Source organism: Euleptes europaea, chromosome 9 (genome assembly GCF_029931775.1).
Source record: "Euleptes europaea isolate rEulEur1 chromosome 9, rEulEur1.hap1, whole genome shotgun sequence".
Taxonomy (NCBI): domain Eukaryota; kingdom Metazoa; phylum Chordata; class Lepidosauria; order Squamata; family Sphaerodactylidae; genus Euleptes; species Euleptes europaea.
In genome coordinates, this window is record NC_079320.1 from 23,372,457 (window position 1) to 23,398,717 (window position 26,261).

The following is a 26,261-nucleotide window of genomic DNA, read 5'->3' on the forward strand; positions in this document are numbered from 1 at the left end:
ATGTCATAAAAGGTTTGTTTGAATGCCCACGATGGGCAGAGGCTGAAAGGTATGTACTGGGCCATGAAGAAAGAGAGACTCGTCTGGCCTCCTATAACTCAAAACATGTATTTTGATTTCATTATTAATTCTAGTCCCCAAAGCTATCTTGAATTCAAGTATCTCCTCAACCAATTCTCCCTTTAATTTCAAGCAACATTCATGGAGGAGGGGGGGGGGGGGAGACTGATCAGCAAGACCCTCTCTAAACTTTGGGAATCACACACACAACTGGAAACAGTGGCATTTTATTGGCAGGATTCTTATGTACAACCAAGTGTCTGGAAAAGTCATTCTTTCTACACTTTTTTTTTTTTTTAAATGTTGGTATCCTGCCCTTCCTCCACGGCATTCAGACTGAAGTCTTGCAGTCATCCCATGCTATCTTCGTGACCACCCTGTGAGGTAGGTTAGGCTGAGAAAACATGACTAGCCCAAAGCTGCCCAGTGAAATGTACACTAGAGTGATTTGAACCCAGGGCTTTCCAGTCCAAGACCAACAAATTCACTATTATACCATATTGGCTTGCAATCATTAAAAGTGTTCCCCATTGCATTTAATTCTGCTATGTCCCCATGAATCTCTTTTCAATGACAATAGTGCTATATTCTGGAGTGTGCGCTCCGCTACAGAAGAGGGGAAGCATACCATCCTCTGCTGATCAAATGATAAAAGTTAAATATTTTCAAAACTTGCAGTGCATTGTTTTGTGTGGAAGTTGGCTGAAAAAACACTGGATGGTACAATACATAAAACAGAAGGCTCCCAATATGCTCAGAACAAAGGTCTGGGTATCTTAAGGGTCAGAGTGTCAGTCATTGGTTATTATATCACCAAAAATACCAAATAGATGCTTGTAATGGTGGTGGTAGAAAGTGCTGTCAAGTCACAGCCAACTTATGGCGACCCCTCACGGGGGCTTTCAAGGCAAGAGATGAAGAGAGGTAGTTTGCCATTGCTGCCTCTGGGTAGCAGCCCTGGCCTTCCCTGGATGTATCCTATCCAAATACTAACCAGGGCTGACCCTGCTTAGCTTCTGAGGTCCACTGCGATCAGGCTGGCCTGAGCCATCCAGGTCAGGGCATAATACTTGATGGTATCGCTTTACTCTGCTCTGGTTAGACCTCACCTAGAGTACTGTGTTCCGTTTTGGGCACTGCAATTTAAGAAAGATGTAGACAAGCTGGAACAGGTCCAGAGGAGGGCAACAAAGATGGTGAGGGGTCTGGAGACCCAAGTCCTATGAGTAAAGGCTGAAGGAGCTGGGTATGTTTAGCCTGAAGAGAAGACTGAAAGGGGATACGATAATAATCTTCAAGTACTTGAAGGGCTGTCATATACAAGAGGGTGCTGAGTTTTCTGTTGCCCCAGAAGGTAGGACCAGAACCAGAGGGTTGAAATTAAATCAAGAGTTTCTGTCTAGACATTAGGAATAATTTTCTAACAGCGGTTCCTCAGTGGAACAGGCTTCCTCGGGAGGTGGTAAGCTCTCCTTCTCTGGAGGTTTTTAAGAAGTGGTTAGATGGCCATCTGTCAGCAATGCTCATTCTATGACCTTAAGCAGATGATGAGAGGGAGGGCATCTTGGCTATCTTCTGAGCATGGAGTAGATGTCGCTGTGTGTGTGTGTTGGGGGGGGGGAGGTACCGGTAGTTGTGAAATTCCTGCATTGTGCATGGGGTTGGACTAGATGACCCTGGTGGTCCCTTCCAACTCTGATTCTATATTTCATGTAGCAATCATGAATATGTTATCTGGAATGAAAATCTATTCTGTATCTGTGAAAACAAATTCCTCTGATTGCTTGTAAGATGCTACAAAAGGGGAACCTAAAGGCCAGGAACAAGAAAAAAGAAACAAATGCACCCTGACTGCACAATAAATTGGTTTATGCAGAAAGGCCTTCAGAGAGAGAAGTGTTAGTACTTAATAACGAACTAGGATAATCCTGGCGACTATCGTTTTACAAAATGATGCAAGCTGCGACTGTTAAAAAGCAATCAGCTTCTCTTGTCTGGCCTCCAGAGAATACTTTGCTATTTGAAGGCAGACTCTTCCATCACAAAAATTACAGGCTCTGGCTTCCCATGATCGGTTCACATATGCCAAGGGAAACATGCACAACAAAAAAGAATAATAGAACAGGGTGTTTGAGTCATAAAAGCCAAAGAAAAGAGCAGAACAAATGTGATCACCAACACTAACGTTTTCTTTTCAGTTCCATTCCCAAAAGGATCTGTTTCACCTGGTGTTAAGAGGGCCATTTGATCAACTGCTGGTTTTTGTATTCAGTGGGGGACTTCCATTTTTTTTTCTCCTTCCCAAAAAAGCCAAGGTTGAAATATGTTACCAGCACCTTTAAAAATATGCATTCCTGCTCAGCATTTCACAGAAGATGCTTGCAGGTAAAGGCCCTTAAAACTCTGGCTTAAAAACACCTTCTTTCAACCCACCCTGGCTTTAAAAAATAAAAACATCCAGCCTAATAAAGAGATTGCTTTGCGTCATTTTGGTCCGTCCTAATGAAAAGGGATTACATGGTCCGTGTTTTTGGGTTTTGATCTGGACCATCAGAACTACCTGAAATTTCTCTTCATTCCGCGACTGTACTTTTTATGAGAATTATGACAGAACAGGATCTGATGGGTAATCTGTCACCACTTCTCTCAGCAAACAGTGCCTCTCTGCACCGGGACACCAAGGTCTAAACAGCCACTGCACTCGTTTGTCCATCCAGCAATAAACTAAATCCCCCCATCCATCCTTATGGCAACCATGAAGGGCAGGGATCCCAAGGGCACCACGACTTCCATCAACACTCGAGAACCAGCGTGGTGTAGTGGTTAAGAACGGTGGGACTCTAATCTGGAGAACTGGGTTTGATTCCCCACTCCTCCACATGAGCGGCGGAGGCTAATCTGGTGAACTGGATTTGTTTCCCCACTCCTACACACGAAGCCCACTGGGTGACCTTGGGCTAGTCACACTCTCTCAGCCCCACCTACCTCACAGGGTGTCTGTTGTGGGGAGGGGAAGGTGATTGTAAGCTGGGTTGAGTCTCCCTTAAGTGTAGAGAAAGTCGGCATATAAAAACCAACTCCTTCTTCTTTCCTGGTGCCCGCCAAGCGCTTTTAGAAACAGGATGGAGGCAGGTGAGGTATCGCCCCAGCAAGGTTTCTGATTGGCGATTTGATAGGCTGTGCAGATTTTAAAAAAAACATTGCTTTGGCAGCAGCTGCCACCACAACACAAGGATTTTTACTGTGTGACTGAAGGTAAGCCGTGGTGCGTCCTGCGGCAGCCATTTTTGTGGCTGTGCCCACCACACTGTCAAATTCCAAATGTGCCCGCAGGCTCAGAAAGGTTGGAGACCCCTGCCGTAGGGGTTTCAAGGCAAGAGACATTTGCCATTGCCTGCCTCCACGTCACAACCCTGGTACTCCTTGGGTGATCTCCCATCCAAATACTAGCCGGGACTGACCCTGCTTAGCTTTCGAGATCTGACAAGATTGGGCTAGCCTGGGCTACCCAGGTAAGGGGATTTAAATGGTTAAACTGAGGCTCTAGTACTTTGATCACATTATGAGGACAAGAATCACTGGAGAAGACAATAATGCTAGGGAATGTTGAAGGCAGCAGGAAAAGAGGAAGACCCTACGTGAGATGGATTGTTTCAATCAAGGAAGCCACAGCCCTCAATTTTGCAAGACCTGATAGGACATTTTAGAAGTCATTAATTTATAGGGTTGCCGTAAGTCGAAAGCGACTCGACAGTGCGTAACACAAACACCCTATACCCGTCCAGATATGTCAATTTCTTCTGTTCTTTCATGCTTATCATGGTCTTCGCTGCCAGCATCTGCCTTGTGGAGCAGCCTGGGTCCTGCCAGGCCAATGATCAGAGCTCCAATTGGTGCCGTGATCAGAATTGCTAAGAAAGCCACTGTCAAGACATCCATGCCATATTGTTCTAACGTCTGATCTTGATGAGTTCGTGCCGTATCTAAGGCAACTGAGCCGATCGCGGCCTGCAAGAAAACAAAGAATCAACAAAAATCCACTGGCCGGTATCCAGTGAGAACCACGAGTGGAGCAGAGCTTGCGGAAGGGAATTTCCCTGCTTACCTTTTCCGCTGTGGCCCACTGAGTCCCCTGACGTAGGGACTCAGTCCATGGTATTTAAAGGGAACCTGGGAAAAACACTGGGGCGCTGCACTGGGAGAAGGGAAAGGGACAGAAATCACACCCCACCTCTGGAGAAGGAAAGCAGTGATTGGATTCTAGCTATCTTTAATAAATCAGATTATTTCAATTGGCCAGTTCAGAGTCTCCCTAGGTTGGTGTTTGTGGGATAGGAAATTTCTTTATCTGACTGAAGGGTCAGTGGCTCCTTCTGGGCTAGTCACAGCTCTCTTAGAGCTCTACTAGCCCCACCTACCTCACAGGATGTCTGTTGTGGGGAGGGGAAGGTAAGGTGATTATAAGCTGGTTTGATTCTTCCTTAAATGGTAGAGAAAATCAGTGTATAAAAACCAACTCTTCTCCTGCACACAAGTCAAAGCCCAGGCACAAGGGAATGAGATCCCAAGGTAAGGGGAAGGCTGTGTCAAATTTTTGGGACTTTTGTGCCCACACTGGAGCGAGTCAGTGTGTTCAATTCTCTAGCACTGAGTCAATTCAATTATGGCTCGTGTTGAGAATTAGCTGCTGCCCATGATCTTACAGAATGCCTCATCCTCTTAGCCAGGTCATCCATGTTCAATGTTTGGACCAGCAAGGGGCAGCCAGAGAGATATTCTTGATAGCTCCTTCCCCAACTACAGAATTCCCTTTGTGTGAAAGCCTCCAAAAAGATGGAGCCTAGACACTTTTCGGAAACAGTGAAAAGCCTACCACTTGGTGTACAAGGATTGAAACCAATTCAGTATTTAAAATTTTGTTGTTGTTGTTCAGTCTAAATTAAATATTGTAATATTTATTGTAACTCCCCTGGGCTCTGCTGCTCCTTCCAAAAGTCCAGACTCCACATATTACAGGGGATTCCTTCAGGGTGGATGGATATGTGTGTGTGTAGACAGACACAGTTGGCCTTATTTGAGCAGAAAATGGAAATTCATGGGGGGAGGGACAATACCCCAGGCTCATCAACTAAAGGCAATCCCACCTTTGCCCATTAAGCTTGGGTTTTTCTAAGAAGAAACGTGGGATAGAAACTTTAAAAACTTAGATGAGTATTTGACACTTGGAGTCAATGCGAGGGATGTTGTTATTTGATTTACCTCTCAGGTATATCTATGTAATTAGCCGGTTTTATACTCTGAGTAATTACTGCTATAAATAAACTGAACAGATCTTTAACTACTTATGGGTGCCAAGAGCCCCAAAGGGAGTTTTTGACCTGTAATATTATTGGTTGTTTTTAAAAAAATAACTTGTAGTATCTAAAACAGATGTTCTTACAATGTTAAATGTTTTAATGACAACAAAAGGTGGACCTTTAAATCTTGAGGTGAAAATGCATGGTTGCTTTAGCCTCCTTTATTCCCTGTTTCAGCCAGGATTCAGCCAGGATCGCATGCATGCGCTTTGCTGAATGTGCATTCGATCCTGGCTGAAACAGGGAATAAAGGAGCCTAAAGCAACCATGTGTTTTTGCCCTTGGTGTGCATCTTTCCCCTTCTCCTCTTGCCCCCCTTTGGCTAGTGAAGCCCTTTGACCTCCCCCTTTGAGAGCCAGCATGGTTTAGTGGTTAAGAGTGGTGGTTTGGAGTGGTGGACTCAGATCTGGAGAACCGGGTTTGATTCCCCACTCCTCCACGAGAGACTGACACTAATCTGGTGAACCGGGTTTGTTTCCCCACTCCTACACATGAAGCCAGCCGGGTGACCTTGGGCTAGTCACAGCTCTTAGAGCTCTCTCAGCCCCACCTACCTCACAGGGTGTGTGTTGTGGGGAGGGGAAGGTGATTATAAGCCAGTTTGAGTCTTCCTTAAGTGGTGGAGAAAGTTGGCATACAAAAACCAACTCTTCTTCTTCCCCCTGACATGCACACATGACCAATAATACAACTACTCTTCATATGGCTTTCATGGTGCCTCATGACGGTTTGCTATGACTAACAAATCTCCTCAGGAGTTGGTGTGGTCCAGCAGGCAAAAAAATCAAGCTGAGGTCCAGCCCATGCAAGATGTTGGAGGACGTTGACAGGAACTCCAGATATTGCCCTAAGAAGCAGCTGCAGGGGCCTTAATATGGATCAGGGTAATGGAACTGGGAAAGAGGTGGGGTTACCCCTCCCCCAATATCCCTGATTGAATGTTGCCTCCCTAACCTACTAGGCAAGGGGCATGGCTAAGTGGCAGAGCATCTGTTTTGCATGCAGAAGGTTGCAAGTTCAATCCATGTTATCTCCAACTTGGGTCAGATTTTAGGTGATGTCAAAGACCTCCATCTGAGACCCTGAAGAGCGGCTGCCAGTCTGAGAAGACAACTTTGACTAACCCAATGAATCTGATTCAGTATAAGGCAGCTTCATGTTTTTGTCATGATACCCACACTTTGCCTCTTTTGTTTTCCCTCTTTGAAAAAAGATCTGTCTATATCTAGGATATTCAAACTTGTGTTTGTTTGCTGGCTACTGGGAAGTTACTCCTCTGTCAAGAAAGGCCATGCCTTCTAGTCCCTCTTCAAAACAACGGCTGCTGGGCTTTACTCAGTGGGTGTGACTGACTTGGCAGTGTGTCATGTAGTATGTTTACATCAGTGCTAACTATGGTTAATATTAAACCAGTCCACTCTTGTAATGGGCATTTGAAATCAGAGATTGAATCAGATTTGCAAACGGGCTGTAAGAGAATCTGGCTGACACAGGAGGGGAAAAGCAAGAAACTTGTGATCTGCAGCGCCACCCTGAACTCCCAACCCTGGTTAAGAGATTACGCCTGGGTTGGGCAACTGCTTTTCTCTTGCTCTTTAACAAAAAAGTGATAAGGAAGATGTTTTAGCGAAAATGAGTACAGGGTAAGATACGGGAATTCCTTACCCATGCACCCCTATTCCTTGCAATAGTCAAAGTAATGTACTGACATACATGAGAGGGACAACAGTATATAAGAAACCTCTTGGTTGCAGAAGCCACTGGCCTTCTGTAAAAGCATACTCTACCTGAACGGTTGCTTTGGGGATCCACGCCAGTGAAATAAAGATTTTCTCCTTCAACTCAAAGCCAGCAAAAGATACCAGCAAGAACGTGGCAATAATTCGTACTGCTAACGCAATACTTAGCGTGGCTACACAAAGTCCTGCCACAGAGAAATACATTTTGTTATCTGCAAACCAAAAATGTGTTCCTGGGCTTTTTGTTATTTGGAAGAGCAATCAAAAGTGTTCCCTCCACGCAACAGCCATCCCTCCTTAACAGATATTAATCAGACATAATGAATGCGGCATAAACCAATTTGATGTGTAAGGCACTTTTTACAAACGCCAATGGTGTAAGCTACTTGTTTAAGGAACCAGAAATTTATTTAGTTACATAATAATAATAGTTGCAATTGACTCATGGTGACCCCAGGCCTATGGAGTTTTCAAGGCAAGAGATGAGCAGAGGTGGTTTGCTAGTGCCTTCCTCTGCAGAGTCTTCCTTGGTGGTCTTCACAGAATCATATGGTTTGAAGGGGCCATACAAGCCATCTAGTCTAACCCCTTGCTTAATGCAGGATCAGCCTAGAGCATTCTTGGCAAGTGGAGAGCCAGCGTGGTGTAGTGGTTAAGAGTGGTGGTTTGGAGAGGTGGACTCTGATCTGGAGAACCGGATTTGATTCCCCACTCCTCCACATGAGCTGCGGAGGCTAATCTAGTGAACTGGATTTGTTTCCCCACTCCTACACATTAAGCCAGCTGGGTGACCTTGGGCTAGTCACACTCCCTCAGCCCCACCTACTTCACAGGGTGTCTGTTGGGGGGAGGGGAAGGGAAGGTGATTGTAAGCCGGTTTGATTCTCCCTTAAGTGGTAAAGTCGGCATATAAAAACCAACTCTTCTTCTGTTTGTCCAGCCTCTGCTTAAAAACTGACAGTGAGGGGGAGCGCCATAAGTTCCTGTAGATGATTCCATACAAGTACCGACCCTGCTTACCTTCCAAGCTGACAAGATCAGGCTAGTCATGTCTATTTAAGCTGCTTAAATTTAGTTACGTACTGAAATTTATTTCTAAATGGATATCGTGTGCATATGTGTGTGTGTTTGCAATTTAACCTTGAACATAATCAAGAGTGGCCCTCTTAATCTTGTTGGCAATCTATTTATAATTAAAATACGTATAGCTCTCCTCTCCTCTTGGCTCAAGGTAGCTCTTATATCTTTTTTTTTAATAATAATGTTTATTTAATACCATGTTAGCTCTTATCTTATCATCCTTCCCTGCATCACCCTAAGAAGTAAATCTCAGTATCAGACCACCATCTGAATATAGCAATAATACTGACCTACCTTGCAGGGCTGTTGCACAAATTACAACACAATAATGTGTGTAAAGCCCTTTGGATTCTATATACGTTTTGGTCATAGGAAACACAAGGCCTGGAAAAGCCACTTCACTGGTACACCTCAGGAAGGAAGCGAGCCACAATTTCAATTGCCTCTAATGTTTTCCTAAGGAAACTTACCAACCGTTTCTGGTTTGAGAGAGAGGACAGATATTTCAGCTCCAATTAAACCAAAAAGAAAGGGTTGAAAAATCTCCCAGGCAACTCGAATAATTTTTTCTACCTCTTTCTGCAGGACAAAGAGCAAAAATGAGCAGCATTACAAATTTTGCTTGCCTGTTCCCCACTCGAGTATTTGCCCTCATGATGGGAGGACCATGGCATGTGTAAAAATCGATCAATTTCAGGGTAGCATACACGAATTCAGACATTACTTGATTAAATCAAAGTATAGCTCACTTGCCATCAGAAACTTGATTCTTCTGTGAAGAAAGAGGAATCATTATCTTTCAAATATTCCAAGTCCTAAAGGAATCATGAGGTCTTCCTTTTTTTAAATCCTGCTATTCCTTCAGGAAACTCAAGCTAATGTTCTTTATTTCTGCCACCCCTCATTTTATCCCCAAAGCTGTGAAGGAGGTCAGGCTGAGAGCATGACTGGCATTCTTTTTATATGAGAAAAGTTAATAGCACTGAAACTTTTTTTTAAGTGGCCTGTATCCAACCATGCAGTTAGGAAAATTTGTGTCATTAAGTTTTCTTAAAAGGGATGGAGAGTTCTGCTGATTCCCTCGCCTGCTGCAATCCACTGAGACCCCTGAAATTTTGTTCCTGGGGCTCAGCAGAAGTCTGAAGTGCAAGAGAGGGGCTAGTAGTAATTGCCACACTCTCTTAAGAAAACTGAAGTGCCCTTATATCATCTCAATGTAGTTGGATACAGGCCACTTTTGATGTGTTGCTTGAATACATAACTGTGAATTTACCCCCCTTTCAGCCTGTTCACTAGAACTCACCAGCCCAATCAAGCTGTACACTTAAAGCATAACCCTTGATGCAGATCCAAATCTCCATCAGTTGTGCATGTGCCAAAGCCTCCTCCCATCCATGGAAGCCAGATCAGGGCAGTTGGCTCTTAAGCTGCTTTTACACGTGTTGGATAATACACTTTCAATGAATTTTCAATGCACTTTTGCAATCGTTTGCATCTGGATTTTCCTGTTTTCATCTTATGTTCTTATCTGGATTTTCACAGGAAAATCCAGATAAGAACATAAGATGAAAACAATTGCAGAAGTGTATTGAAAGTGCATTATTCGACATGTGTGAAAGCAGCCTTAAATGAACGGGTCTACTATACAGCAATCCTGCTGGCACTTAATCTATTTTATCCTACTTTGTTCTTCAGAATCAAAGTGACTTCTCAGCGGCATGTTGACTGAACGCTCACCTTCTCATCAGCCCATGAAAGACCAGCCAGGAATGCCAAGACAATGGTACAGAGCCCTCCAGATCCAGGGAAGCCCAAGTTGTTGGTGCTAAAAATAGCAAACACAGACAGGCCTACTAGAAAGAATGATCTCCGCCATACAACTGATACCTAGGGCCAGAGAAGAAAATAAAAAAAGGATTATTGAAGCTTTTTCTCTTTCTTTCCTTTTTTAAAACAATAATCACTACTATTTAGCATTACCCTAAAATGACAGAATCACTGTCATGGTAAAATCTGCATGGACTACTACATGCAATTTCCCTTGAATGCTACCCACAAGCTGCAACTAGTTCAAGATGCAGCAATGCAGATGTTAACCTGAATGAGCTGGTGAGAACTATTATTGAAAGAAGTCCATTGGGTATCATTAAGTTATTAGCCACATGTTAAGGTTTTGACTCTTAGTTCTTGTAGGTTATCCGGGCTGTGTAACCGTGGTCTTGGAATTTTCTTTCCTGACGTTTCGCCAGCAACTGTGGCAGGCATCTTCAGAGTAGTAACACTGAAGGACAGTGTCTCTCAGTGTCAAGGGTGTAGAAAGAGTAATATATAGTCAGAAAGGGGGTGGGTTTGAGCTGAGTATTGTCCTGCAAAAGTATTGTCCTGTAAGTATCAAGATAATGTGCTAATGAGGGTATGGTATGTTAATATGGAACCATTGTATCCTGAAGTGATCTGTTAATGTGTGTAATCCAAAACTAATCTGTATGGCTATTGTTGAATGTTGTCTTTGTCTGGAGGTTTTTCAGGGCAGGAAGCCAAGCCTTATTCATTCTTAAACTCTCCTCTTTTCTGTTAAAGTTGTGCTGATGTTTGTGAATTTCAATGGCTTCTCTGTGCAATCTGACAAAATAGTTGGTAGAATTGTCCAGTCTTTCAGAGAAACGCCATCAAGACCCTCAATGCAGATCCAGAAATCATTATTCTACCAGCTGACAAAGGCAATGCCACAGTGATCATGAAAACAGAAGAATACAAAAAGAAGATTGAGGAACTTCTGGACCCTGCCACATACAAAAAACTAAAACGAGATCCAACTTGCAAAATTACCAGGAAAACTAGCATTCTGATCAAGAATTCTACTCTTCATCCCGACACACACAGAAAACTATGCAAGACTGAAGCACAACCACCACGATTATATGGACTACCTAAAATTCATAAGGATCCCGTTCCACTCCGACCCATCGTGAGTGCCATTGGTTCCCCAACATATGAATTAGCTAAATATTTGACCACCCTCCTACAGGACCACATTGGAAAAACCACTTCTTACATCAAAGATTCAACTCACTTCATCAACAAAATCAGTCCGTTAAGACTCAATCCAAAGGATATATTAATCAGTTTTGATGTTGTATCCCTCTTTACCAAGGTTCCAGTTAAAGACACAATCTCATTGATTAACCAGATTTTTCCAGAAGATATAACAGCCTTATTTCACCATTGTTTGACAACAAGTTATTTCCTATGGGATCAAGAATTTTATGAACAGATTGATGGAGTAGCTATGGGAAGTCCACTCAGTCCAGTAATAGCAAACTTTTACATGGAATATTTTGAAAAGACAGCATTAGAATCAGCACCTTACAAACCTACAGTCTGGTTCAGGTTCGTAGATGATACATTTACCATTTGGAGCCATGGTGAAGAAAAATTAATGGACTTTCTAAACCATCTTAATAATATCCATCCAAACATTCAGTTTACCATGGAAAAGGAAATTGAGGGTAAACTCCCATTTCTTGATACCCTTGTCATCCGTAAATCAAACCTTCAGTTAGGTCACAAGGTCTACCGGAAACCAACTCACACAGATCGCTACTTACACAAAAACTCCAACCACCACCCCCGACAGAAAAGAGGAATAATCAAAACATTAATGGACCGTGCAAGACGGATCTGTGAACCACAGTTTCTCAAGGAAGAAACTAACCATCTAAATCACGCACTGCTAGCAAACGGCTACTCCAAGAATGAAATCAGAAGGGCCATTAAACCAAACAAAAATCAGAAAACTCAAGAAAAACAGTCTCCAGTAGGAAAGGTATTCTTGCCATTTATTAAAGGAGTCACTGATAGGATGGAGAAACTTTTGAAAAAACATAACCTACAAACAGTGTTTAAACCCACCAAGAAAATACAACAAATGCTACGATCAGCAAAAGACAAAAGAGACCCCCTCACCTCTGCAGGAGTATATCGTATACCTTGCAGCTGTGGACAAGTTTACATCGGGACCACAAAACGCAGCATACAAACAAGGATAAAAGAACATGAAAGATACTGCAGACTTGGCCAACCTGAGAAATCAGCAGTGGCTGAACATGGACTGACACAAACAGGACACAGGGTCTTATTCCAAGACACTGAAAGACTGGACAATTCTACCAACTATTTTGTCAGATTGCACAGAGAAGCCATTGAAATTCACAAACATCAGCACAACTTTAACAGAAAAGAGGAGAGTTTAAGAATGAATAAGGCTTGGCTTCCTGCCCTGAAAAACCTCCAGACAAAGACAACATTCAACAATAGCCATACAGATTAGTTTTGGATTACACACATTAACAGATCACTTCAGGATACAATGGTTCCATATTAACATACCATACCCTCATTAGCACATTATCTTGATACTTACAGGACAATACTTTTGCAGGACAATACTCAGCTCAAACCCACCCCCTTTCTGACTATATATTACTCTTTCTACACCCTTGACACTGAGAGACACTGTCCTTCAGTGTTACTACTCTGAAGATGCCTGCCACAGTTGCTGGCGAAACGTCAGGAAAGAAAATTCCAAGACCACGGTTACACAGCCCGGATAACCTACAAGAACCAATGAACTCTGACCGTGAAAGCCTTCGACAATATTTTGACTCTTACTTTGAAAATCCTCCATTCTCAGGGATCAGAATACCTTAGGGATCACTAAACCCCATCATATGGATAAACCCCACTGACAATGATCTTGTGAGGCTGTGTTCTAAGTGCTGAGCACATGCAGATGACCACAAGGAGCTGTGCTTTTTCCGTGGCGGCTCCCGTATAGATTCTGGAAGTTTCATCGCTGCTGAATTTCAGGCAGCCAGCTTAAACCCACTTGTTTTTAAAAGCAACTTGAGAGTCGTGTTATTTCACTGGTTCCCAACTGAGGGGAGGGGCCGTGGCTCAGTGGTAGAGCATCTGCTTGGCATGCAGAAGGTCCCAGGTTCAATCCCAGGCATCTCCAGTTAAAGGGAACTAGGCAAGCAGGTGATTTGAAAGACCTCTGCCTGAGACCCTGGAGAGCTGCCGGCGGTCTGAGTAGACAATACTGACTTTAATGGACCACGGGTCTGATTCAGTATAAGGCAGCATCATGTGAATTTGCATCTGTTTTATTGTTGTTTTAGCACTGATGTTGCAATTTTATGGTGCTTTAGCTTTAAGTCACCATGAGGGTCTGGACTGGCCCAATAGGCTGAGAACAAATGTCTCAATCCAATTTCCAGCAGAGACTTCAATTTACTCCAGAAAGATTCTGTTTCAATTACTATTCCAACCACAATGGGGATTTCTTTCTTAATTGTTCTATTTAAAAATTACGAGAGTCAACTCACTACTGCTTTAATTTTATCATCCACCTTTTGTGCGTGAGTGATTTTTTTTTAATATTCTGAAGAATTCTTGCTAAAAGGGCAATGATCTTCTGAAGTAAATTTAGCAAACATAGTTGGAGAACCAACCTAGCTGAACACAGCCTTCCCCCCCTTTTCAGGCCACCCAAGAAAAGAGTCTGTCTGTATTTTCAATATGCAATATACAGTCCAATTAATATGGGAAATACAAGACTATTTGTATAATACTCTTGAAAAGATCTCAGCATTAATGGCTCTTTGTTCGTTTTACTCTGATGATTACAAAACAATCTGCGAAACAATTGCCATAATTAGAGATGGACCTCAATCTTTAATCTTGCTACAAACTAAAAACATTTCCTCTTGTACAACGAAAATGCCTAAGGCTTGAAAGGGGGGGGGAGAGGGACAGTGATCTTCATAAATGCCACGCCGTAGAAGATAATGAAATGCAGTGGCTTTGTATCCTTGCAAATTAATGCACTGGAAAATTAATTTGCTACTCTCTAGAGAGCTAGATTATATTTAAATTTTCCATTCAAGATATGCAAGGGTTTCAGATTAACCATTCCTCATTTTGCATTCTTAAAGAGATGCAAGGCTGATACTTTTCACAATATTATTTCTTTACCTGATCCTTGCTTGGAAAGTACCGTACAAAAATACCTAGAAGCCCACCAGCAGCTACTCCAATCGCAACCTCCAGCAAACCACGGAGAACACTGAAAAGGGTGGAGCCTGTTGGAACGTATCAGGAGAAGAGGATTAAAACGGCTTTTGATACAGTCTTATTGCTAATGTTTCATAAACTTAGTTTTATTTCAGAGAATACATCCAAAATATCAGCCAACCACATGCCAAAGCTCTTGTTGCCAAACTACCACATGAGAAGGAACAAAAATGTTCTTCTGCTTTAGCTCCTTGATGGTGAGGTGGGATGAGCCTCCCACCTCACCATCCTTGGAGATCAACCCATTGCTAAACTTCAGCAAGTCATGTAGATCATTTCATATTACAGATCCAGAGGAGCATATTTTAGAATACTTCCCACATCATCATTAGAGTTGCCAGCTCTGGGTTGGGAAATACCTGCGATTTTGGGGGTGGAGCCTGGGGAGGGCAGAGTTTGGGGAGGGGAAGGACCTCAGCAGGGTATATAACACCATAGAGTCCCCCCTTCAAAACGGCCATTTTCTCCAGGAGAAGTGATCTTGGTCATCTGGAGTTCAGTTGTAATAACACGAGTTCTCCAGGTGCCACCTGGAAGAAGAGTTGGCTTTTATATGCTGACTTTCTTTAATATTTAAGGAGAATCAACCCGGCTTACAATCTCCTTCCCTTCCCCTCCCCACAACAGACACCCTGCTGTGAGGTAGGTGGGGCTGAGAGAGAGCTCTAAGAGAGTGTGACTAGCCCAAGGTCACCCAGCTGGCTTCATGTGTAGGATGGGGAAATCAAAGCCGATTCATGTGAAGGAGCGGGAAATCAAACCTGATTCTCCAGATTAGAGTCCACCACTCTTAACCACTACACCATGCAGGCTGGCAACTCTAATCATCATATACCTCCTGAATGTCGTCAACTAGCGCACCAAAGAGAAAAGTGTACAGCGTGCCTCATCGGTTTGAGGGAGCAGTTCAGGTACCTGTGGAGAAGGCTATCCCCAAGCAGGTGTTGAAGCCCGTGATGGCCAAGATATCGTCAAAGCTGCCAGCAGCCATGAGCAAGGTTGGGACACCTTTGTCAACACCGTAGCCTCCGGCTTGCAAAAGCAGCATGGAGGGAACCACGACAGCAGGGGAAACAGCCCCTAGAACAAACCTGAAAGAATGCAGTATCAGACCTCAGCTCATCAGTGGAATGGGACCTGCTCCCCTCACCCCCCAATAACAGTCCTGTTTTGCAATTTCTTTTCTTTAAAAAAAAGGACATTGTGTCTTTCCTGAGAACAAGAAAATGCAACATGCACAATGATTTGTCGGCTACATTTTAACAATGGGATGCAGGTATCAGTAAGAACAGAACTCATGCAGGGAAACAAAAAACAACAACTGAACGAAACGGAATTTTGCAGTGTACCCACTTTTGGTGTTTGTTTGTTTGTGGCAGTTCTTGTCTTTAACTTTTTTTTGTTTTTTTTTCATATTTTATTAACAGATATAGGTACAATCATAGTCACAAACACAGGAACACATAAATTCATGAAGCAAACAAAGAGGAAAAAAGAAAGAAGAAAAATAGCTAAACTAAAATTACAGCACTATTGGTCGAGGGTTTACTATTTGCTGCAAATTCTTGTGTGTGTGTGTAAAAAATTTTTTTTTTGATTACAGGTATAAAAGGAGTACAAGAACAGCACAGGTGGTTAATACATTTAGAAATGAAAAGAAGAGGAACGGTCATTATAACTTTAATTTAACTTCCATAATCTTTGAAATGGTTTAGATGCATGTTGAATTTCTTTCTGGTTTGTGCATGAGATGAAATCATGCCACATTTAATAAAAATTCAATATATTAGCTTTGCCTTTAATAACTTTAAGTGGATTTTTCTGCCATAGCTATTTGCAACAATTCAGAATACCAAGAACGAAACGTTCAGAATTCTGCCATTTTCCAATACCTTGCTATAGTCCTCAGGGTGGCCATTAACATAAAACACTATTAATCCTTTAGATGTTACTTTTTGGTTATACTCCCCCCAGTATAACAATATTGATTAAAATGGGAAAGACGGTATTAATTAAAAGGGGGAAAGGCAACTTAAGTAAGAGGAAAATAACTGCAGTATGTAGCCAAGCAAGTAGGAGAAAGCAGCTTTACTTCTTACCCTAACAGAAATCCCCAGATCCATGGCAGGTCCATCAGATAGTGAGCCAGGACCGCTGCTATACATGCTTCAGTGAAGCAAGGCCCGAAGCTCAATCGTAAACAGACAGCCTTTAATTTTTTCAGAGCCTGCAAGGTAAACCGCAATGAGAAGCATGTTATTTTTTTCAGTTCCAGGTAGCAGAACACCCTTGAAGATTTACGATGCTCAGCTTTCCTAATAGGGTACAGAAGGAAGGTGCTTGGATCCAACAAGTGCCAGTTTGGTTTATACTTTGGATTCATCTCATCGACTTCTCAAGATTCAGCAAATGTTCCACATGATTGGGGGGGGGCAGGAAAGAGAGAGAGAATTATAGTCAGAATATTATTCAATTAGCGTACGGGCTTTGAAATGGTCCTGGAATGCAGAAAGTCCCACTACAGCTCAGAAATACTGCCATCTGGATTTGTCTCAGAAATGAATAGTTTGAACAAAATAACTTTAGTGAGACTAACAGCCCATTCCTGAGAAATGGGCTGGAGGTGCATAGGAGGTGGCATGACCCCGCCACCAGCGTAAATGCTCTCTTATTCTGTGATAAGAGGCACTTACGCTGAACGCCGCTCCCCCGACGCTGCAGTCTCTCCGGGACCTAAATCCCGGAAGAGAAATGTGGCACCAGCGTGTGTGTATGTGTGGGGGGCATTCCCGGGGGCGGAGCTGATGGTAGTCAGCTTCCAAAGCCCCTCCAGCCCAGGAACTCAACAGTGTTGCTGCAACAGTGCTGCTGTGTCTGATTGTTCCTGGCGCAGCCTCACTGTTCTCTATGAAGAAAAATGCGCTGTTTTCCTAAAAAACTTTTTTAAAAGGCTTTTTAAAGCCTTTCGGCGGCTGGGGAACCTCTTTGGAGGTGCCGCAGCAGCGCCTCGACCACGTCGTCCCCGGCCGCTGAAAGGCTCAGGAATGAGCTGTAAAGACACAATTCCAGAAAATCAGTTCTGTGTATGGGGACAGGCTTCCACATGCAGGGCAGCTATTTTCCTAAAGCAAATGGCGCAAGGACCAGATCTGGCCCATCTCTCTCAAAACTGCATTGTTTCTAATTTTGGTGATCCTAATTCTATTTTACACTGTTTGCTGGATATCTTTTCTATTTGACTGCATTGTGTATAACCTGCCTTGAGCCTCAGCAAGAAAGATGGGCTATAAATAAATAAGTAAATATTGAAATTCTGTCCACAAGGAAGCATGGAGATGGGTTCTAGCCTCGCTTTATCCCCAACATGCTAGTGTTATAACGTATAAGAATAATTTTTGAGGAGAGATGAAGACAAGTGGTTCTTTCAATTATGGAGCCTCCATCTGTGGTAGAGGCCAGGCATGGCTTTAGCCCTAGTGAGAATTAGGCCTGTGTCTGTGAAAATTCTCTAATCTACTACAAGGTTTTGCTCTGGTTTTAAGCAAGGACCATTTGATACCACACCTTTGGGTCAAGTCCGAGGCCAGCCCGGGCCAGGATAATAGCGAGGGCAATACTTCTTAGGGCAGCCGACCACTTTGTATCTATCTGGATTAGGTCACTGACTGAGGGGATGTTTCGAAGGAGAAATCCTACAAGCAACATTCCTAAAATAACAGAGAAAAACATCTTAATGACTATATATATGTAGAAAAGTCAGAGACAGCAGCAGAATGCATTCTAAACCCGAGCCAGAGTGGACCCATTTTGTCGCTGGAAACACCAAAAAACCCAAGCCTAATGCCGAAGAATACAGCAGAAAGAAGCTGGGATGAACTTTGCGTCAATTCTCAAAACAAGCTGACAGTCCCTTGATGGATAACCTAGCTAGGAGTGGTACCACTGAGATGTTTATGGTATGGAGAAAAGCAGAAGAGCAAGATAATGTTGTACCTGGCAGGAGAAGTACCATGACATGAAGGACACGTCAACCTGGACTTCCAAACTATGGAGCCCTAATTTTATCAGTGGATCATAATCAGACAATGGACGAGCCCACCTTCTTTCAACAAGCCATCTGTGTCACGATACAAAGTTATGCACCCATCTGACGTTGAGATGCTTACCAAGGAGAGGAGGGAGCGGAGGCAGACCGGGTAATTGAATCAGCCCCATCAATTTGCCACCAATTACAGCAAAAAAGAAGAGGAACAAAATCCCAAAGAGGTTCCCACCAGGAAGACACTCTTGGCCTGTAATAGACCAGACCACCGCCCAGATCAGCACCACGGCTGCTCCTAGAAGACAGGGATTAAAAAACACACACAATGCATTACAGAACATTCCTTAGCATGTCAGTGCATTTGTAGAAGTTTCATTGGGGATGGTGATTTGTAATGCATGAGAAAAAATTGTGCTCATAACGTCAGTGTAATTTTAATTTTTCCTGGTTGCTTCTTTCCACAAGTTCTTGCTTTCGTGCCACCATGTTATCTAATACTATCCCAGTTGCTTGTTAACAATGGTTGCATACAGATGTGCAACCAACGCACAGGTTCCAGACTGTAGACCAGCACAACTGCTATGCTGGGTTCTGAATGGGGTTTAGGGAGGTATCGGTGCTCACATTGTTTTGGTTTAGAGGGGGTCAGTAATTTGGAATTGTTTTTGCTGCTTCTTGGCAAGCCATGGGCGGCCATTGGAAAACATAGATGGAAAACATGGGTCTCATTGGGGGATATTCCAGTTATGGAAATTCATGAATGCTAATGAGCTTCTGCATCAGGGTGTCAGACACAATTGTTATGAGGGCTGGATATGACATAAATGCCACTTGGTAGGGCCAGGCAGTGCCTCACCAGCCCAGATCGAGAGTGGGGGGAGGTGGCTTCCACGGCTGGCTTGTGGGCTGGATAAGAGCTCTCAAGGGGCCGAATCCGGCCCACGGGTGTTCTGTTTGACACCCCTGTTCAATTCTGACTCTCCTTCGCTGTGTGCAAAATGATCTATTCTCAAATTCACATGACAACTCATCTTATGATCATGGTCATTTAGCTAGTTATAATGTGCCACTGAGACTCATGCTGAATCATGGCATCTCAAGATGTTCCATGAATGACAGGCATCTCATGATGCTCTTTTGACATTTAAATGTTGCAGACTGCCTTTGGTAGCCACAGGTCTGTTCCTTTGGAATGATGCCATTCCAACTTGGCAATTTAAAAAAATTGTTTTAAATTAACTAGAGCTCACAGAGAACTTCCATCCTGAGCACTGATCAGATCTGCACCTGCATAGAGTCAACAAAGCAGCCATATTGGATATCCCTTGACCACTGCGTATGCCCACTGCATTCCAGTAGGATAGGGAAGGAATAAGAAATTGTAAAACTGCAGAAGTGTTTTTGAGCTAATAACCAAAAGTAAACCTGGAAATTTCTATGAGGAAGCCTTCCTGACCCTTGGGAGAGAACTACCAACCTGAAGTGTGCAATAATTTTACTTAGACTTGACTCTTTCCCGCAGGATAGGACTGGTGGCTTTTGAGGCAGTATCGTTAGTTATTTCTTCAAATACACGATTCCAGAGGCTCATGTTTCTGGGGTTATAATTTGGGAGAAGACAGAGAATCTCTCTCTCTCTCTCTCTCTCTCTGTGTGTGTGTGTGTGTGTGTGTGTGATTGGTCATAACCCAATTTCAACACACCATCAGAAATACAATATCACCACAATCTTGTTTTGCAGTTCACTTATGGGTGAGAACATGAAGACCCAGTTTAAGAGCTTACAATTTTGATTTTTTTTTATAAAGTCAATGGATTGAAAGTCAGACAGAAAAAAACAAAGGGGAGACTAGAAGTCTCTCATTATTTGCAAAAAGGACTTCAGCAGATAAATATGGGAGGGAAGGCGGAATAGTATAGCCTGATCTCGTTAGATCTGGAAAGCTAAGCAGGGTCGGTACTTGGAAGAGAGACCACCAAGGAAGACTCTCCAGAGGAAGGCAATGGCAAACCATGCTTCTCACTTGCCTTGAAAGCCCCTTGCTGGGATCACCATAAGTTAGCTGTGACTTGATGGCACTTTACACATAGCGATATGTATATACAGGGAATGGTCAAGGCCCCAGACATGCTTTTTATTTACCATATCCATGCCCTGCTTTTCTTTGAGAACAGCTGAGAGTGGCTTATATACGTTTCCAGGCAGTCTCCATCTAGGCAGGGCCAAACCTATATAGCTTCATCAGAAGTACCTATGTTCCTAGAGACCCTTTTCTGGGCTGTGAGAAAGAGCATGCCCTATATCTTTGCTGGTGACTTTGAGTGAAGTTTCCATATTCTGGAAATGAATCAGAGGTGGAAGTGAGTTGACAGAGAGTCCAAAGGTCCCAACAAATTAGGGGTTCTTTTAATCAAAGACCAAGCAATCATATTAAACAATTCCAGTGCTGTCCATTCTTGCATTGGGTGGAATTAATCAATTTTATCAAGCTATAGAAAGCTGTAAATAATTCAAGGCAGCTAATAAAGCCACTATGAAAAACAATGCGGCATGGAACAAGTAAAGCCTTCCACTCCCACATGATATTCCATGTACTTTCTGGTTGTGCTGAGTGCTCTGGACTGCAAAATTGGGGTGGGGAGGGGGGAGAGAAGGGACCAACTGGCAATTTTGGTTGACCAAAATACAGCCCTATCCAACCTGGTGCATCACAATTGGTGTAGGTCTGTTTTAGGCTGTCACCTGACCTGAACCTTTGCACAGAAAGTTAAAAAGACAAAGCCACAAAACAAGCATAGTCCAAAGGGTGTAGTTTCATTATCCTTGTCCTTTCTTACACATACCGTATGTTATTGTTCTGGAAAGTATCCCTTGTGGAGGGCAGGCGCATATTTGCTTCAGTCTGCCTGGCATCTTTGACTCATCTGCGGGTTCTTGAGGTTGCTGCCCCGAGTTGTTCAGCAGAGCAGTTGTTTCTGTCTTCTGTGTGGCACCATCAACAGCTTTGGAATCTGAAAGATTGGCCTCCTGAATTAAAACAAACAAATCACTTTTGTAGGTCTCTGCTAAGATGCCAGATACCTACGGCTGCACTCCTATGCATATTTCCTGGGAACTAAGTGAACTCAATGGAACTGACTTCTGAGTATATTTATGGTGGACCGTAAGATGAATTAAATACTGCATTGTAAATTATCATAGAAGTTACAAAAAGAAAGCAAAGAGTAATGATACAAAGTTCTTTTTGCACTTACATTTCAATAATAAAGACAAAAAGGAAAAATGCCAAGTCCTCAAGGTGATACAAATGTTTTTTTTAAACACATGGACAGCATTTCTTGAAGGCTAAGCACAGAGAAACCCTTCTCCAAACCAGCAACTCTATTCTGCATCAACCATCACATTCACAGGGAACAAACAAGCCAAACTCTCTCCCCCACCCCCAAGCAGTCCAAACATGACTATCTGATGCTGGGGACAAATTGCATTTTTGTGTGGTGGTGGTGGTGGTGTGGATATTTCTAACTCCTCTGCACGCATGTCTTAGGGGCTTCTGGCTGCTCACGGTTAGGAACAGAATTTGAGACTAGCTGGACTTGTAGAACAGAATGTGGGACTAGGCAGGTGTAGGATCAGATGATCCAGGAAGTAATTTTATCAAATTCTAATGGAAGTCAGCTATATAGATCGAGACAATAAAGACTCTACTGTGATGGGAATAAGTCGAACCGGGCAAAGGTAGGTAAGAAGCTGGAAATGAATGGTGGGAAATAAGTGCAGTGATGGTACACATTTGGGTTTATAGCCTCACATACGTATGATTACAGTAATCCTTCAACAGCCCTGTTAAGGCAGGCCAGGATTATCTGAGAGACGGGCTTGGCTAAGACTGCTAGTGAGTTTTGGGCCAAGGTAAGATCGGAATTGGCACATCTTCCTGATCGCGGCTTAGCTGCTGTGCTACACCAGATTCCTGGCAGAAACACAGAGGACTGCAGTCTGGGTGGGCAAGTGAAGCATGTTTCAGTACTCACAAGACAACTCTGATCATCTCAAAACCAAAGGTAGCTCAAAGAGTAGCACATCCTACCAGCTCCATTAAACCACCTGTTTGGTAGTCAGGTGTTGGCCAGTATGATTTCTGGGATCCACTGGGGATGGCATTCAAAGGATGCCAATATTGTACACTGCCTTCAGCCCGCTTTCAATTTTGGCTCCTCAGAGCTACTTGTTTCGCTAGGCTAATAACTGGCCCAATTTCAGAAAAATCAGACGAAGAACAGCCAAGTAATACTGATTTTCAGAATTTTACTCTGAAATAAAGCTTCTCACGTTTACAACTGTTTCCACGCCCCAAAAACGTACCTTTGGTTTCTCCTTTTGCCAGTAGGTTCTGCCAAAAATGTAATGATGTTGCCCTCAACTGGTTTGGTGGCAGTCTGTGGTGAGGTTTTAAAGCTCTGAGGTTTCAAAGTTCCCATTTTAATCAATGATTTACCTGGGGGCAAGTTATTCAGCAGGTGTCTGCCCGACAACGTGAAGCTTCCTGGGCTGAGCGTCTTCCCAAACGAAAGATGGCTACCACCTGACCAAGCAGACTTGCAGCAAGAAAGAGAGGTAGGGAAATTGTGGGAAGGCAGGAAAACCAGGGGAGAGAGCAGGGGCAACATCCTGAATGTGACATGCAGAGAGAGACAGAAGTTCTGTATTGGTCCATTTATCTCTCTGAGTTGCTCTGCATGAGCATGAGAGAAAGTCTGCACGAACAATTCACCCCTGTCTCTATTCTCTATCTGTAAACTGAATGTTTGTACATTCTTAATTCTTTTGCTATACAAGCAGTGTTATAAATTCAGTCGTCTTGTGCAGTTTGGTTACTTACTCAAGGGGCAGCTCTGTATGTGCTTTAAGATAAATTCCCTGTTCATTTGATTTGTAGTCTCTGGTCCTTTTTGGATCTCATATTGGTCAAAGAAAGATTGTACATCGCAGTTGTTTATGTTTGTATATACTGAATGTGTAAGTTTTTGCCTTTACTCGGAGTTTTATGCTTTTAATCTACATGTGCACCTTATTAAAATTTATATATTTGTAATTTTAACTTTTTCCAGATCAACCTCTTTGGTTTGCAATCAGTATTTTGGTTGAGTTCAGTCAGGATTCCCCCCCCCCACTCCTTTGTTGTTTTATCCGAGAAGGGTTGCCAAATCCAGCTTGGTAAATTCCTGGAGATTTGAGGGTGGAGTCTGGGGAGGGTGGAGTCTGGGGAGGGTGGAGTCTGGGGAAGCAACTCAGCAGAGACGTGATGCAACAGAATTTACCCTCCAAAGCAGCCGTTTTTCTCCAGGGGAAGGGTTCTCTGTACTCTGGAGATCAGCTGTAGTTCCAGGAGATCTCTAGGCCCCACCTGGATGTTTGTAGCCCTAGCTCCATGCTTGAAACTCAACTGCCATGTGCCCAGGGCCGGATCAGGACTGTGGTGGTTTAAGCCGTCCCCCCTCCCATGCTGTTTTGTTTACATGAGAAAGCCCAGGGACCCATTATTTGCTCCATGAAATGGAGTTTTTTTCCATTGGGGCAAACAGTAGCTCCCTGGGTTCATTTTAGGTCACGAAAACAGTGTGGGACTGATGACTTAATCCCCTTACTTCAAGCTGCCAAAATCAGGTCTATGTGCCCCTGAAAACTGGGTTCCAGGAGTATCATGTCTCACTGAAAGTCCTTGCAGTAGACCCAGGAAAATGCAATGTAACATCCTAACATAACATGTGTGAAGTTCTTTCAAAATCTGAAACTGCAATATAAATGCTATTATACTGCCACCTGTAGTTAAACTTAGTTGCCCCCTACCAAAAAAAAGCTCTTGTAATGCAATGAATGTATTTAAAAATGAAAATCTGGGCTTGTAGAAGGTAGATAGCCAGATCCTAAGCGTGTTAGAATCAAATCCTATTGAGCTCAAATGGGTTTACTTTGCACATGATGTGGTTTTTTAAAAAGGGCAAATGCAGATGGGAAGGGGAGAACGTGTGTGTTTAATGCATACTGGGACTGATATTTACCCTGCAGGTGAAAACCCATAGATACTCGGGGGTTTGTATCAGGAGAATGACAGGAGAATTAATTCTTTTAAAAACCCATCCAATGCTGTGGCTCAGATACAAATAGAGAGATCCTGTAGTTGTATCTGCCGAAAGAAAGAAAGAAAGAAAGAAACCAACCAACCAACCAACCAACCAGCCAACCATGGGAGGGAGTTCCTGATCACAGATCTCCTAGGTCATATGTATATTTGTTTCTGATGCCTACATCCCTTTGAGAAAAAACAAACAAACTTAAAAGTTGTACATATAGTTGTAAAAGATAGCAAAACAAATACCTTAGCTGTGGGATATGTGGGAAGAATGTCCTTGCTCACACTAGCAGATGATGCTCCATCCTCAGTTTCTCCCACCAGGTCGTCTTCTGCCATCTTGCCCACGCTAAAATATAATAAAGGATTTCCTAATTAACTAACTGAGTTTTCAGATGCCTGATATTCACCCACCAACTTTCAGAGATTTTGCAGAAGCCACAAGGACTTAACAAAAAAACATTCTCCTCTCCAAAACTAAATGGCACAGCTTTGTTTATGCCTCATCTGTCTGCTCGAGATAATTTTTCAAAGTTTTTAGTAGAGGACAAGACAAATCCATTTTTTGTTGAGTCAAAATAAAGGGAAGTTATTTGGGCAGGCATTTCAAGGTTTGCTTTAGCTTGATCATTTTCTCTGAAAGATTTAATGCCACCACTTTTCCCACTCAAGATGCTCAATGCAGAGATTAAAATGATAAAACAAACAATAATTTGACAACAGTTCCATACAAGTAGCGAACACAATAATGTACAATATAGCAGCAGTCAACCCCAAACAACAGGCTCTCATAAAGGAAGGACAAAAAAACCCTCCAGCATATAGATGCTCTCCAAAATCTAAGCTTTTAAAAGCTATAAAAAATAACCCAAGCTGTTGGGCCTTTTCAGGGGCCAAAGTCCATGACCATGATGTCAGCACAGAAAAGAATCTGGTCTATATACCTACAGATATGCTTGTCTGTAGGTGCAAAACCCTGAGAATGGCTTTCTGAGAAGATCTTAGTGCACAAGAAAAGGTACTCCCATGAGAAACCAACCCATGTAACTTTAGAAGTAATAATCAATGACTGGTCTGGATCTCACACAAGATTTCTGAGCATACAACCGAACACGCACAGGCAACTGCTAAAATTATTCCTCAGTGACAGCTTTTACTAAGTGACAATGAATACATCCCTGAAGAAGAGTTGGTTTTTATATTCTGACTTTCTCCACCACTTAAGGAAGACTCAAACCAGCTTACAATCACCTTCCCTTTCCCCCCCACAATAGACACCCTGTGAGGTGGGTGAGGCTGAGAGAGCTGTGACTATCCCAAGGTCACCCAGCTGGCTTCATGTGTAGGAGTGGGGAAACAAATCCAGTTCACCAGATTAGCCTCCGCCGCTCACGTGGAGGAGTGGGGAGTCAAACCCGGTTCTCCAGATCAGACTCCACCACTCCAAACCACCGCTCTTAACCACTATGCCACGCTGGCACCTGCTGTCTTTTCCACATGTGCGAGACATAGTGCAAGACATAGTATTTCTTCTGATACAATTTCAGAAACAAAATAAAATCAGGTGTACTGTGAGTTGTACGTTGCAATACAGCGTTTGCCATGTGGTTTATGAGAATTGTCAGCACAAATCAATGGACTTAGAAGGGCATAACTGTCCTTAGGATTTAACTATTATTGTTTTTTTGCTGTCAGGTTACAGCTGACCTATGGT

General features: G+C 43.0%; 1 protein-coding gene across 1 annotated transcript; it reads right to left on the reverse strand.

The window, feature by feature from the left end:
* Nucleotides 1–3,831: 3,831 nt before the first annotated feature.
* Nucleotides 3,832–24,886, reverse strand: LOC130482949 (sodium/hydrogen exchanger 9B2-like). Its single transcript, XM_056855828.1, has 11 exons — nucleotides 24,794–24,886; nucleotides 21,258–21,441; nucleotides 18,538–18,708; nucleotides 17,936–18,078; nucleotides 16,471–16,598; nucleotides 15,287–15,462; nucleotides 14,273–14,379; nucleotides 9,974–10,123; nucleotides 8,707–8,815; nucleotides 7,205–7,341; nucleotides 3,832–4,068 (listed from the first exon to the last, which is right to left on the reverse strand). Exons 1-11 carry the CDS (start codon nucleotides 24,884–24,886, stop codon nucleotides 3,832–3,834), a joined length of 1,635 nt encoding a protein of 544 aa, XP_056711806.1.
* Between the last annotated feature and the right edge of the window lie 1,375 nt (nucleotides 24,887–26,261).